This window comes from Varroa destructor, unplaced genomic scaffold, assembly GCF_002443255.2.
Source record: "Varroa destructor unplaced genomic scaffold, Vdes_3.0 BEIS01000001.1, whole genome shotgun sequence".
NCBI lineage: Eukaryota > Metazoa > Arthropoda > Arachnida > Mesostigmata > Varroidae > Varroa > Varroa destructor.
The window spans coordinates 3363404-3376181 of record NW_019211454.1 but is presented as its reverse complement, the minus strand read 5'-3'; the positions used below and the strand labels follow the sequence as shown (position 1 = coordinate 3376181).

General features: G+C 43.4%; 1 protein-coding gene across 3 annotated transcripts; it reads left to right on the top strand.

Annotated features, from left to right (window-relative positions):
- Positions 1–245: 245 nt before the first annotated feature.
- On the top strand, positions 246–12392 carry LOC111252132 (uncharacterized). 3 transcript variants are annotated; one of them, XM_086976312.1, is made up of 7 exons: positions 246–443; positions 1674–2185; positions 3723–3806; positions 5461–5694; positions 5942–6039; positions 6519–6703; positions 7057–12392. In XM_086976312.1, exons 2-7 carry the CDS (start codon positions 2155–2157, stop codon positions 9605–9607), a joined length of 3183 nt encoding a protein of 1060 aa, XP_086832438.1. In that variant the 5' UTR covers positions 246–443; positions 1674–2154; the 3' UTR covers positions 9608–12392. The 3 variants fall into 3 exon arrangements, with proteins under 3 accessions (XP_086832438.1, XP_022665351.1, XP_022665360.1); XM_022809616.2 differs by having other exon boundaries at positions 246–2185; XM_022809625.2 differs by lacking the exons at positions 246–443; positions 1674–2185; positions 3723–3806 and having other exon boundaries at positions 5569–5709.
- Positions 12393–12778: the final 386 nt, after the last annotated feature.

Sequence of the window (12778 nt, the reverse complement as noted above, 5' to 3'; positions counted from 1 at the left end):
GCTTAAATCTGTGTATGCGTACTGCTATTAAAACGCTATCTTTCCGTTAAGGGCTGAAAACTTTTGACTACCCTTGCATATAAAATGTGTGGCTATGCCTGGAATATTTGCGTAAGTTATTCGCATAGTTATCCAGGGAAATAAGGCAAGTTCGCGTCTTGATTCAAATTCAAATCGCCCGCGAATTCTTCCAATTGATGGCCGCTTGAGAATCGCAGCTGCATCGGCCGCCAGGTTGTATCGTGGTCATCATTTCTTAGCCAACTTGAACTCGGCGAGGGCTGTGTGTAGACGCTGTACTTTTTTTGCCCTTTTCTATCGTAAATATCAGTAGACGCACTCTAGTGCGATCTGTGTGAGCAATTTGTTCATCGTGCTGTTTGCGCCTTTTGGACTGATCATACGAAGAATAACAACAACTTAAACATTTCGACGGAAAAAAGGTCGAGAAAAAGCATAAAACTCGAAAGACCAGAATTGTAACGCCAAACGACAGCGTGATGATATTGTTGTAAAAACGCGGAAGCAAAACTGAGAACTCTACCCTTCTTTTAGTGGTAGTAATAGTACTGCGGGAATCGAGTAGCCATGGTTGTGTTGTAATCTATTATTTATTGTCTACCTTTTTCGTACGGTAAATTCGTGTCGATAAAGTTCCCAGTTCTTCCATTAATTTCCTTTGGCTTCATTCACACTAAGTTGTTGGAAGTGTTCTTAGTATAGTAGCCACTTTTGAGGTGTTCAGCATCGTCCAGCGGTGGATCTCCAATTCGACGGTTTATGATTAAATAGTCCGGTAGTGAACGAATAAAAATACGCTGGTGGTCGGTCTTTGCGGGTTATTTTTGCTCACCGTCGGTCGTCAGCTTGCCTCAGGCTTACTAGCCACTGGTACGTCCTCTGCTCCATTACCTACTTCCAGTATTACTAATAGGATAGGAATGCTTTCCTGGCTCTAGGAACTTCGAGAGTCCGACCCCGAACTCACCACCACCATTAGTAATCAGCAACAACACCAGCTAAGTACTCGCTAGTATCAGGACTACCTCGAAAGTGGAGAATACCAAGCAGGGAGGGGGGGCAAGCCGACCTCTGAGCTCTCCGACTCTTCCTAACGTCAATGCCAACGACGGAAGCACTGCCTTTGCTGTCATTTTCGATTCTGCTCGGATTGGCTCAAACGCTGGGTGGAAACTGGTATACACGGCCTTTTACCAGTTTACGAAAGGAGTCATATTAGAGTGGTACACGGCGAATCTCATATGCCGGAAAAACGCCACAACATTTTGTCAGCAGGATCAGTGCGAACATGAGCTCACGGCAATTTCACCATATTACCCCGTCTTTTTTATAGTCGTAGTGTCCGTAAACGGGATCCCACCGTATAAACGCTAGGCTTTTGATTCTTATACGCTTACAACTTACCTGTATAGTGCCGAACGAGTCTCTAAGAGTGAATCGATCTCGACGAGAACAAGCGTTGTTCGACTCTATTAGTTAGCAGAAGTTATAAATCCTGGATTGACCTATTTTTGTCAGTGGACGTGTTAATCGGAGGTTCCAGCCGCAGTTCTTTCCGCTGCTTCCGAGAATACTTGATGCATGTGAATAATTTGTTTAGCTGAGCCCCAGTGCGACCAGGAGTGGTTTTCAATCCCCGTAATCCCCTTCAGTTAGCCCGCCTCGTCTTACTGTCAGTGCTGCCAGCTGAATTAGCTTCTGCACCATCACTAGCATCTACCGACGGACCCGTTGCTAGATCAGCGCACGGGTCTTTGTGTGCCTGCCTGATTGTTGTCCGTCGCGTGCTGCGGAGCGAGTCCTAACCGTCAGTCAACCCTAAGCAGCAGGAGCAGCGTTGTGCTCTCCACAACACAACAACAAACGTCATCAGCAATATCGATAGTGCACCTATTGTACATCACTTGAACGATACAGATATTTGAAGTTCGGCGTCTCATTCAAGTGTTGTTGCGTTTTGTGTGCTGCTGACTGGTGAAATCGACGAGAAGCAACTTATCATCGTCATCATCATAATTGTCACCGCCGACGTTGTCGTTCTGTCCGCCAAGCAAATCAACATTGTCTTGAATTAGTTCTCTATCCTGTTTTGAAGAAGTTGACAAAACACTAGGCTCTGTGGCGAGACAGGCCATGTCGGACAAGTGTGAGACGCAAGGTAGAGGTAAGTTATAACATTGTACGAAAGACTTACATGTGCCATTTTTTAGCCCGTCGTCTTTGTGTTGCTTAATTAGTGGGTATGAACGCGTCAATGCGCCACCGTTGAAAAGAAATTGAAACATTACTTAAAATAAACAGTTATAGCCGGGATGACGGACAAAGCAATAATATTTTATAGGAAAGCATCTCAGAAAGTACTTATTGAATCTTGATGTTTTCCTACAACATTTTTACTTTGTGTTGTGCTACTGTAATAACCGTACAATAGAATTATTATAGGGTGGCAAAGCTTTTTGTGTAAAGTTGGAACTCCTCAGGTACAGAAAGCGGCCGCAAGAAGAAGAATAACGTGAAGTTTTCCTTCTTTGCCAGAAGAAAGCTAGTTATTTGTTTGAGAAGTTTTTAAACAGTAATTTGAACAAAAGAATATCTGTGAAATGACTTTGTACCCAGTTTGTCTGAGACTTATTTGCCGTTCGATGCAACTGGAATAAAACAGTTATGGTTAATTTGTTTATGATAAAGCGTTTGATCTAACAAACTGTATTCACTATGTGAGTAGCCCAGGTCACATGCCCACCTAACATCTGTATGTTGTCACGTATTACAATTTTGAACCAGTCATCCGTTATTTCAGCATAGTGACAACTCAGGTGGAAATAATTTCCTTGTTTGCTTTGTAAAACCGGCAGACTAAGTCGATGAGCATCATTGCTTTAGAGGGTGCGATGCGCTTTCAGACAGAATGATCCATTTTTTGGTGAACATATAACGTTATTTGTTACTAGCCGTTAGCATTATGGCTTGTGCGTTCCGTCATTAAGAACCGACGTTCGTAGTTTGTTGGCAGCTCTTCTATGTGACTGGTGAACAATAATTTCATATGAATTAGACGAAGAGCCTAGTTCTATCCGAGCGATGATAGTTTTATGTGGATTATCTCAGTTCTACCAGTCGTGTGCAACGCAATGGCATTGGAGCGAAACATCTATGGGGTGTAATGTGCTTCATTTTAGTTTAAGCATTCGGGGTTACAGCCAGCCTGTTACGTCATCTACACTAAGACGGTCATCAGCTCTATTTTAAAGTGTATGCTTCTGTATAGATGTTGTATAAATTATTGATGTTTGAGATTCTTAATTGTGTTCTCGTTGCAAGAATAGTTTGTGCGTACTGCCAAATCCGTTGAGATGTTGGAAAACGTAAGAATCAAAATGACAGGGCTCGGCTTTACATGCAAGTTGAAAAAACAGCTGTAATGCAATTCAATGTAGACGATTTCTTCGATTATTTTAAGTCTAAGGAAAACGATTTCTGAAATATATTATAAAATGAAATCTTATTTAGCAGAGCAGCATTGTTTTCTGCTTGATTCTTCTGTTGAAAATTTCTTTCTTTAATCAGGTTCTGTTTATTCATTATTTAGATTAGGTAAGAATCTTGAATAAACATAGAATGACTTTAGCGTCTTGTCACTAATATTATATGATTGTCTGATGTATTTGTTATTGCTTGTTGTCGATTTCGTTGTCCATTAGATGGCCGTCGTTCAGGATCAAGCAGTGCGAGGTCCACTCGTGCCAACTCGGTTGCTAGCGAGGATAATAGCGCTGCCGATCAACGTAAGCATTTTAAATACCCCAAAACACATTTATCCATAACATTATTTCCTGTTAATTTCAATGATAACTATTCGTAATTAAAGAAGAGTCAGAATTATTGCATACACATTCTACGCCAGGCATCAGTTACATAGAGCAGTGCAACTTATTTTCTATATGAAGACTTCATAGGGAAATGCTACTTGGTAAATACGGGACTTCCACTTTGACAAATGGTGCAAAGCAGTTCGAAATATTTTTAAAACTTTTTTCGTGCACTGTATTTCGATGCACACGTCAATCGAGGGCCGTCCACTTTAATATCTCGAATTCCGGAGCCCGTGCTCGCGGTGACGCATTATCGAGTACTACTATACATCATACTATTTGAGCAAAATTATTTTGTTAAACCGCGGATATTTTTATACGTTTGTTGTATCTGGGATAGCTTTACTTAGAATGGGCATCAAATAGAGTAAGTTTGCTTTTTGACGCTGTTCACGGATGGTATTCCAATGGTGACGATATCAGCAGGAGTTTATATTCATGCGCTGACCTGCAAAAACTGGTATCAGCTTTTATCCCGGGATGTCGGCGTACTGCGCAGCAGAGCTTGAGACGTGTCTATCCTATCTCGCTAAACTATCCACACTAGGAGTTCTGTTAAGCGCTGCTTCATTGAAGATTTCAAATACACCCGAAGTCTGCAGTGAATGGTGTGCCCACTCGAAACGGGTCGTCGGCTGCAAAACAGATAGCAGCTTCCGTAGTAGAGTAGTCAGCGATTGCAAATGAAGCAGACAGGCTCAGTGAGGCCGAGGAAGCAATTGTAAAAGCAGAGGTGCTTCCAGACAGAGTGGAACAGTTCGAGCTGGTAAGCGCTAGAGCTGAAAAATAGCAGCTCGTTTGCCTTGTCTTGGGAAGCCCTCTAGGATAACATTATGCATTTGCTGACTGAGGCATTAGGTTGTGTAGTGACAAACGCGCATGGCACATGTGAATCAAAAGGCATTGACGGAAAGGCAGGGCCTAATTAGCGCGCATTCTAAGGGGCCGGTCTTCGAATTGTTAAGGCTACAAAATAATGTGACAAACAGATGATGTTGGAACTGAACTATAAGAAAAAGAAAATTAAAAACTTTTATATTTAGGCTACGTTTAGATCCTCAAAGCTTGATGTTGTAGGATGTAAAGGAGTCAAGTAACTTAAGAATTACGCATTCTTGCTCATGAAGGAGTAATGGCGTTAGATATATTTCACATGCATTAAAGCTGATTCCTTTATCAATTTATCCATTTTCTATTAATAAATGAAATGGTTTCAAAAGTCAAGAAGTTATTGCAGTATGCGCTGTAGCTGTGATACAATTAATATTCAATATTATGCTGGCGTTAATTCATAATAACATTTAACTGTTAAAAGTCGCAGCAGTATTGTGACTAGCTTCATTGCAAGAAACTGTCAAACTGTAGCTGGCAGAGACAAATTTAGTTTGTTTTCGAGTCATTTTATACAAAGCCGTGTTACATTGAGAATTTGGTCGGGCAGAAACAACGCTAGACTCAGGTAATGCCCAGCTTTTTATTCGTTTAAGTTGCTGTCTGTCTTTCTCTTTCACAAAACATGCTATGTTTGGCTGTCGTCATCCTTAAACTTATTATTGAACCCCTTCAGGTAATGGTACAATTGGCTCATTGGTTACTTCGAAGAAGTCTTCCTCCGTTGTATCTTCAACTACGGGCGGCAGGGAGTGCGGTACTGAGTCGAGTGGAGAATTACGAGATCGGCTACGCTATTCGTACGAATTTCTGAAGAAGTTACAGAAGAGCAAATTGTCAAGAAAAACACCCGACTGTATGTCGAAACTCCGTCAGGAAAACCTCCTACGCGAAATGTGGAGAAATGATAGTCCGTATTTTTTTTGTACGTCTTAGAAGTACGCTTCTATGTATGGGCAAAACTATTCGAGGGAATCCGTCTAACAGAACGATTCACGGTCGCTAATAGGATTTTCAGCTGAAATGCATAAGTATTGTATTATTGTCGCGTAGTCCTTAGCTCTTGTACAACAGAAAAACTATGTTAACTTACAGAAAAGAACGTTTGTGGAATCATTGTTTGACTATAAGTGGTAATTGTTGTTATTTTTGCGCAGAGGATGAAAAGAAAGATGGCGCTAATCGGGAAGTTCAACTTGACCTCGGTATGACTCGGAGAAGCTTTGTGGCCGGATGCCAGGTCGCCACTTTACAGGTACACGGTAAACTCGAAAAACAATGTGTGGTGAAAATCTTCAAAATGGTGCCTTCTTGTCCCTATATCATCGATTAGCGAAGATTGGCTGCCTAAAATAAACTTTCTCGGTTTTCCCTCTGTACTTCCTTTTACCATTACCCTCTAAAGACCTCTTTTCGTATCAGTGCCTCAATATATCGACCTTGCAATCTCTAAATAGTAATAATAGGCATATTGCATCAGCACGACGGAATTCTCAAGCTACGTGCTTGATTTGAAGATTGATTTTGGTAAAATCCTCATTTAAGAAACCTTTAGTACGTGTTCGCTAAGGGAAATCGCATAACCCCATTTTTTAACGTTATGTCCCAATCCCCTTTGTTGTCATCTTGAATGATCTTTCTACCATTGGTCATTTCGAGTCATGTGCTTTTGATTATTTGTTTGTTTCGCTCCAATGGGCGATTCTACTTCAATAATCAATTGCCGATGTCTAGCAATCAGAAGGCGTTCCAAAGACCACATCGAAGCTCCTCAGTCTCCAGGCGGGTGAAAAGGATTCCGCGCAGGGTTCAAGCCAGAGCAACGGTAGCTCAAATACAAATAGCATTAGCAAGGATTCGAATGGCGGTACAACCGCAGCTAGCGGCCGGCGCATCGGAAGTGGACGACTTGACCGAGCGTACGTAATTGATAGCTAAATCTCCTTGTCGAACTACGATGGTTAATTCTAGAGTACAGAATTATTCTGTGTAACTTTCTGTGTAGGTTAATTGGAACTACGTAGCTTGCTCATCTCTAAATTATTACAAGACACTAAGACTTATGAAGACGAGAAATACGTGAAATAGAATCAATAATCCTGAAACTATAAAATAACCAAAAAAAGAGACCATAGCAACGGCGACTCAGTTAATCTATTTAGGTGAATTTTTCTGAAACATGGTTTGTCTTGTAAATTACGCTTGTCGCTCCTTCTGGAGTTAATATATTTATTCGCTCCGTTTTTTCGTACTTGTTATACTGATGATTCAGGTTTAAAGATACACGGAGTGATCGCGATCGGGATTACGGTTATGGAACAAACGACCGTGACAGGGACCGAGACCGTGATCAGGGCCGACGTCGTGGAACGTTTGATTTCCGTAAGGACTCGAAAGGAAGTGACATGAGAAGTCGCCGGTACGACCTTGCGCCACGCGAAGACGAGCCCGAATGGTTCACCGAAGGCCCAACTTCGCAAACGGACACCATTGAGCTCGGCGGCTTTGAAGATGCTCGCACCGGATCGTCTAGAGATGGTGCTTCGAACAACAATCCATCTGACTGTGGTGAACCACAGGGAAGTGGCCGTGAAAAGAAGCAGATGAATGCCCACAATAGGAGTCAAATGACACCCTCACCAGATCCGGAGCGGCATAAGAAGTCATGGTCCGAGAAGGAATTACTTCGAGAGCTTGCTTCGACTGGCTCCAACAGTGGGCCGAAACGCGAGACACCGTCCCCGTCTCAAGATGATGATAATGACAAACCGTTGCATTCAGAAGCATTCGAAGCCAGCCAGGAGCGTCAGGGTGCGTCAATTTCCTTTGAGAACTTCTTCTTGAATTCGGGCGAGCAGACACATGCCGAACTGCCTGATGAACAGCGACCATCATCAGCTATGCTTGGGTCTCGCTTTATGTCCAAGGTGTTTTCGAAGGCTCCGATGCCGTCTCCTGAACGCGGAGAGTCGCCTCGTAATCCTTCTCCAGATCATAATCAGCATGAGCAATCTGAACAGTCTCGCCCAGTCATGGAAATGCTTCGAGCTGCCACTATACAAGAGGTGCCACCTCCCGGAGGAGTTGATCCATCGCCAGGTGGGCCACCAGCATTCCTGCGCGAACTCATGCAGATGCCGCTTCATTTGCAAGGCGGCGGGGGAGACATAAGCCAAGCACCTCCTCATATGAATATGATGAGCAATCAGCAGCATCACCAGAATAACAACGTTGGTGGCATAATGAGTATGGGTGCAAGTCATGGGCCCCCTGGACCTCTCGAAGCACTTCTTGCTGGTCCACCTGGCCAGCATCATCACCATCACCATCATCATAATCACAATCATCATGGCGTACCTCTTCATCCCGGTCAACCGCACATGCATTCTCCTCATGGTATGCCGCCAATACCTGGTCCCCCTATGGAACATATAAATAGCAATGACGACCATATTCCCAATAATAAATCCAATTGTGATAATGGGCCAGCTATAACTAGCGGCAGGGAGCTACTTGATTTGCTTCTACTGGGCGCGTCTGCTAAGGGGGCACCATCGCCTCCACCCCCGCCTCCACAACATGCCAAAACTGTCGAACAGTTGGAAGCCGAGTTCAAAATGCAGGCGTCAAGACCCATGATGCACCCTTCAGTTCATCATCACCAGCACCAGCAGCAGCAGCAACAACAGCAGCACCAGCAGCAAGGTCACCTTAACCATGGACCACGTGGCGGGCCAACCATGTCAATGCATGGTGGTATTCCCCATCATCCGCCACCGATTGACAGGCCCCTCAACGGGCTTATGCCTTTAGGCGAAGTAGGACACCATAATCCTATGTCCATGGGAGCAATGGGACACCATTTCCCGCCGGGTCCGCCTCACATGCGCCTGCATCACCCCCCGCAACAGCAAAACCATGGGCTGAATGCAGGCCAAGATATTTTACGACTGTTAACTGAAGGCGCAAATCGGGGAGATGTTGGTCACGGACGTGGCATTGACACGGCTCTTGTCAAACCCGCCTTCAAGCAGGATCTGAAAAATGTCCCTACACAGGTACTTCTTCGCGAGAAGGACCTGGTTATTCAGCGTGAGTCGAATGGCAGTGCTCATTGTGGGCCGCGTCCAATCGTCAAGAGTAATAAGAGTAACACTCCTCCGGGACCACCACCTCCGGCGATGCCGACCCCCCAACCTCACGAAAACGGTGCCGAATTTCTTTCTAAATTCCTTCAGCAGCACCAGCAGCAGCAACAACAACAGCAGCAGCAACAACCATCTCAGCAGCATCAACAGCCATCACAAGCGCGGCAAGCGCCATGCAGGCCTCCTCATGGCGGTGGCCCCTACCTCGGCGGAAATACCAGCAACGGCCCCACCCAGCATGCGCAGAACAACAGTAACAGCACTCATCAAGGCAACGGCGGGAATCCTAAAATGATCCGTGGAGGCAATCCGCCTCCAATACAATCAACGCATCAGTCACAGCCGTCGACTGTGCTCGAAGAGTTGTTTGCCTCGGCTGGTCAGGGTGGCCAACAAGATAGACGCTTAATTCTGGGTCCTTCAAATGGTCCCCGCCCACTGACTGGGATGCACGGGCAGCGTTACGGCGAGATCACTCATTATGTCCCTCCACAGCATATGCAGGTTCCACAGCCGATGAAGTCGCAGAGTAACAGTAATAGCGTACAGTCGCATAACCCATCGCCCTTTGCCAAGTGGTTCGGTGAAGGTCTACCGGCGGGAGAGAACCCAGCACTCCCGCGAAACGTCGTTCGCGTCGAAGATCTCGAACGTCAACAGCAACGCTTCCACTAAAAGTTGTCTGCTATCTGTGCATGTAAACTGACTATGCTTCTTCGTTCTACAGAATTGAGCGTAACTGAACACAAGCAAGAGATAGGGCGCATAAACTTCAGTTTTCGAAGAAGAATATTGTTGAAGAATGTTTCATCCATCATTGCCTCGAAAGTCTGTGGCACCTACTGTTACGTTCATCGATTATATTTGCGGGAACCGATCAGTTTAAACGGTTTGACGTCTCAAAAGGGCGTCATAATTCAGCGTCTGCAGAAGTAATTTTTCCATTGGAGAACTCCCTTGATAGAGAATAATTTTGTTTAACCGGGTGGCAAAACGAATACAGACGAATAGTGCAGTATTATGGTTATGGCGAATCCTTTTTACGAAAGCAAAGAAGCTGTGCCTTGCCTTCAGCTTGTGAATACGTACGACGACCATTATCAAGAAGTATACGCGGATTGGGACTAACGCAACTACCATAATGGTGATAAACAAACATGATGGACGCAGAAATGGGAAATAATAGTGATGACCTTGTAATCGAGGAGCGAAATTATTCATGACTGGGATGTGGGCGAAGTGACTCGTTTAAGATGTGACAAACAGTAATAGAAGGCTAAAATAGCACATATTATAAAAAGGGAATTTTTCTGCGAGCAAAGAGAGCGCAAGAGACACCTATCGGGAAACAAACAATAAACGTCATAATAACCAAACGACAAGCAACCAAACAAGCAGCGAAAGAAACCATAAAGACGAAGGAAGAAGCAAAGTAAATTCGAGATGATGCAAACAAGTACAGTATAGATAAGGGTCCAAACAACAGAACAAAGTTCCTCTGTAAATAGGTCACTGATGAAGAGGTTTAGCGACCACCAATTAGAATCAACAACGGCACCAACGAATACAATAACAGAAACATACTATGGATAAGTCATGCAAAAACTTATTCTGAAATAGTAACAGACTGATTTTGTGACAGGCAAAGTGCAGTACTTGAACTGCCGCATAAAGTAACGATACGGTGGATGGTGATTTTTTGTTTCTATCGAGGCAAATGTCTGGGGACACCGCGATACATTTTGGTGATACCGTATGGTTATAGGGTTATAAATGCATTAAATGGCCAGCGCCTTTGTTTACCGTTCCTTTTTTTTGGTGAAATGTTGAATGAACTTGGCAATGGAAGTTCGTGATCGGGCGAGATTGGACTCGCGCTGCTTGAGGGTTGCAGTGTAGGGCCTTAAAGGTCACTTGAGGGTTGTGACCAACAGGTCCTTCAGTCTTAAAGGTTGACTGAGAGTTTAGAGTTCACCCGCCTGTGTCGGTTCCATTTGCATGTGGGTACTTGAGCCTCAAGGGTTGGCTCAGTTCTTTTTGACAGCTGAGAGCATTCATCATTAGCTAGGACGAGGTGGATTGCCGTGCTTTTTGCTTATAACCCATTTATATCAGACATACATACATTAACAGGCAAGCTGTATAAGCTGTTCGACGATAGACGCACGTCCTTTAAGAATCTTCAGCCTTGAGGGTTGACTGAAGATGTTTACACGGCTTCAAATCACAGATCTCGAACTCAGAACGTTTCTGATTAATGTGCGTCTTGTCTGCTCACAGCAAGGCTGCTGACTGTATGTATCTTAATGCGGTACATTCGACCTTTTCTCTAGTGACCCTGTAAGCAACCTCAGTCTCAAGGGCTGCCTGGGGATTGGCTTCAGAGTACTGGACGGTTCGTCTCCCAAGGCATGTCATCTGCCTCCGCCACTGGCAAAAACAACACTAAGAAAAACGTGTCCATCCAAGTGCACCCTTTATCATCATTCTACCGCATCGGAGATTCGTTTATGCGATTTCCTATATACTGCAGGAACAAGCCGATGCGCTGTTGGAAGGGCGAGCTCAAAAGTGATGCCAGTTCGAATTGGGCTGATGGCGAAATACTTTTAGCCTCATTCATTTCCAAAGTAAAAATGAAAATGTAGTGGTGGAAAACATTGTACAGCTGGGTTTCTAAATATCTGCAGCAACTCTTCTTGCATGCATTACATTACGCGTGCAAAGCTCGAAAACTGAATGACAGTTTGAGGACAAAGAAAAACGTCATCTTTAAGAGGAACAGTTTGGATTCTGCTAGGGGTTCTGAATCTATAAACATGAATTACGAAACACGGTTAAAATTGCATTGTTGCAGATGAGAAGCGCAACAAATACGGTTACGTTTGCGTCAGTGCAGAAAACATTAAACAAAGAATCATATTTTAATTTAGCGACATAATCCCATTTAGGGATATTTAATACATACACCGGGAACATCTGAATTGAACTAGCGAACCGCAAAACAACGAAACGCATAGAACTGCCTGAGGAAGAAACTCGTTCTGTAACATTTTAGTTGTGATAGTCGCAGCGATTTTGGGCAGAAAGTAAACATATACACACATAATACACATGCACACGCACACACACTCAAACACTGAAGAAAAAGAAGATGGTGGAACTCGTATGATGACATAGAATTTGGAGAAACACAAACAAAACTTGACCTGTAGCACAGTAAACTAACCAACAACTAATGCTACCGCTCATTGTCGGCCATCTGTCTTTTCTGTCATCGAAAAAAATCCTTTAAAAAGGAAATTAACGAAAAGAGACACCCTCTTTATTAATGGGACATCACTCTTATTTTTTTTGTCTGATTAAAACTCGCAAGTGTGAATTACGAGGTTCATTATTACGATTCTGAACACGAACGTTCACCTGCTAAATGGAATAAACATTCAATAAATAAATGTAATCTGTAGTGTTCATTGTTAGGTAGGAGTTTCAAAAGTGTCGTGAAACGGGAAAGATGGTCTAGGTAAAATAAGAAAGGTGGAAAACAAAACTTGTGTACAATAAAAATTTGATTAAGGAATAAGCATTTTCGATCTACTTTGACATTGATTAAATGAAAGGTTAAGGTATAATTGGTACGAAATAGAGTGATAGTAGAGCGACTTATGACATTTAAAGGATTTTCTACCGAAAATATAACTGGTACCCTCTAAAGCTTGAATTTTCAGTAGGAACTCACGTCAGTCTCCCGTTGTAGGCTAAAAAAGAAAACTAACTTTAACAAACTTTCAATTCCTATTTGACTTCTTTTTACATGATTAGTAATTAACGTCAAGCAAGAAAATA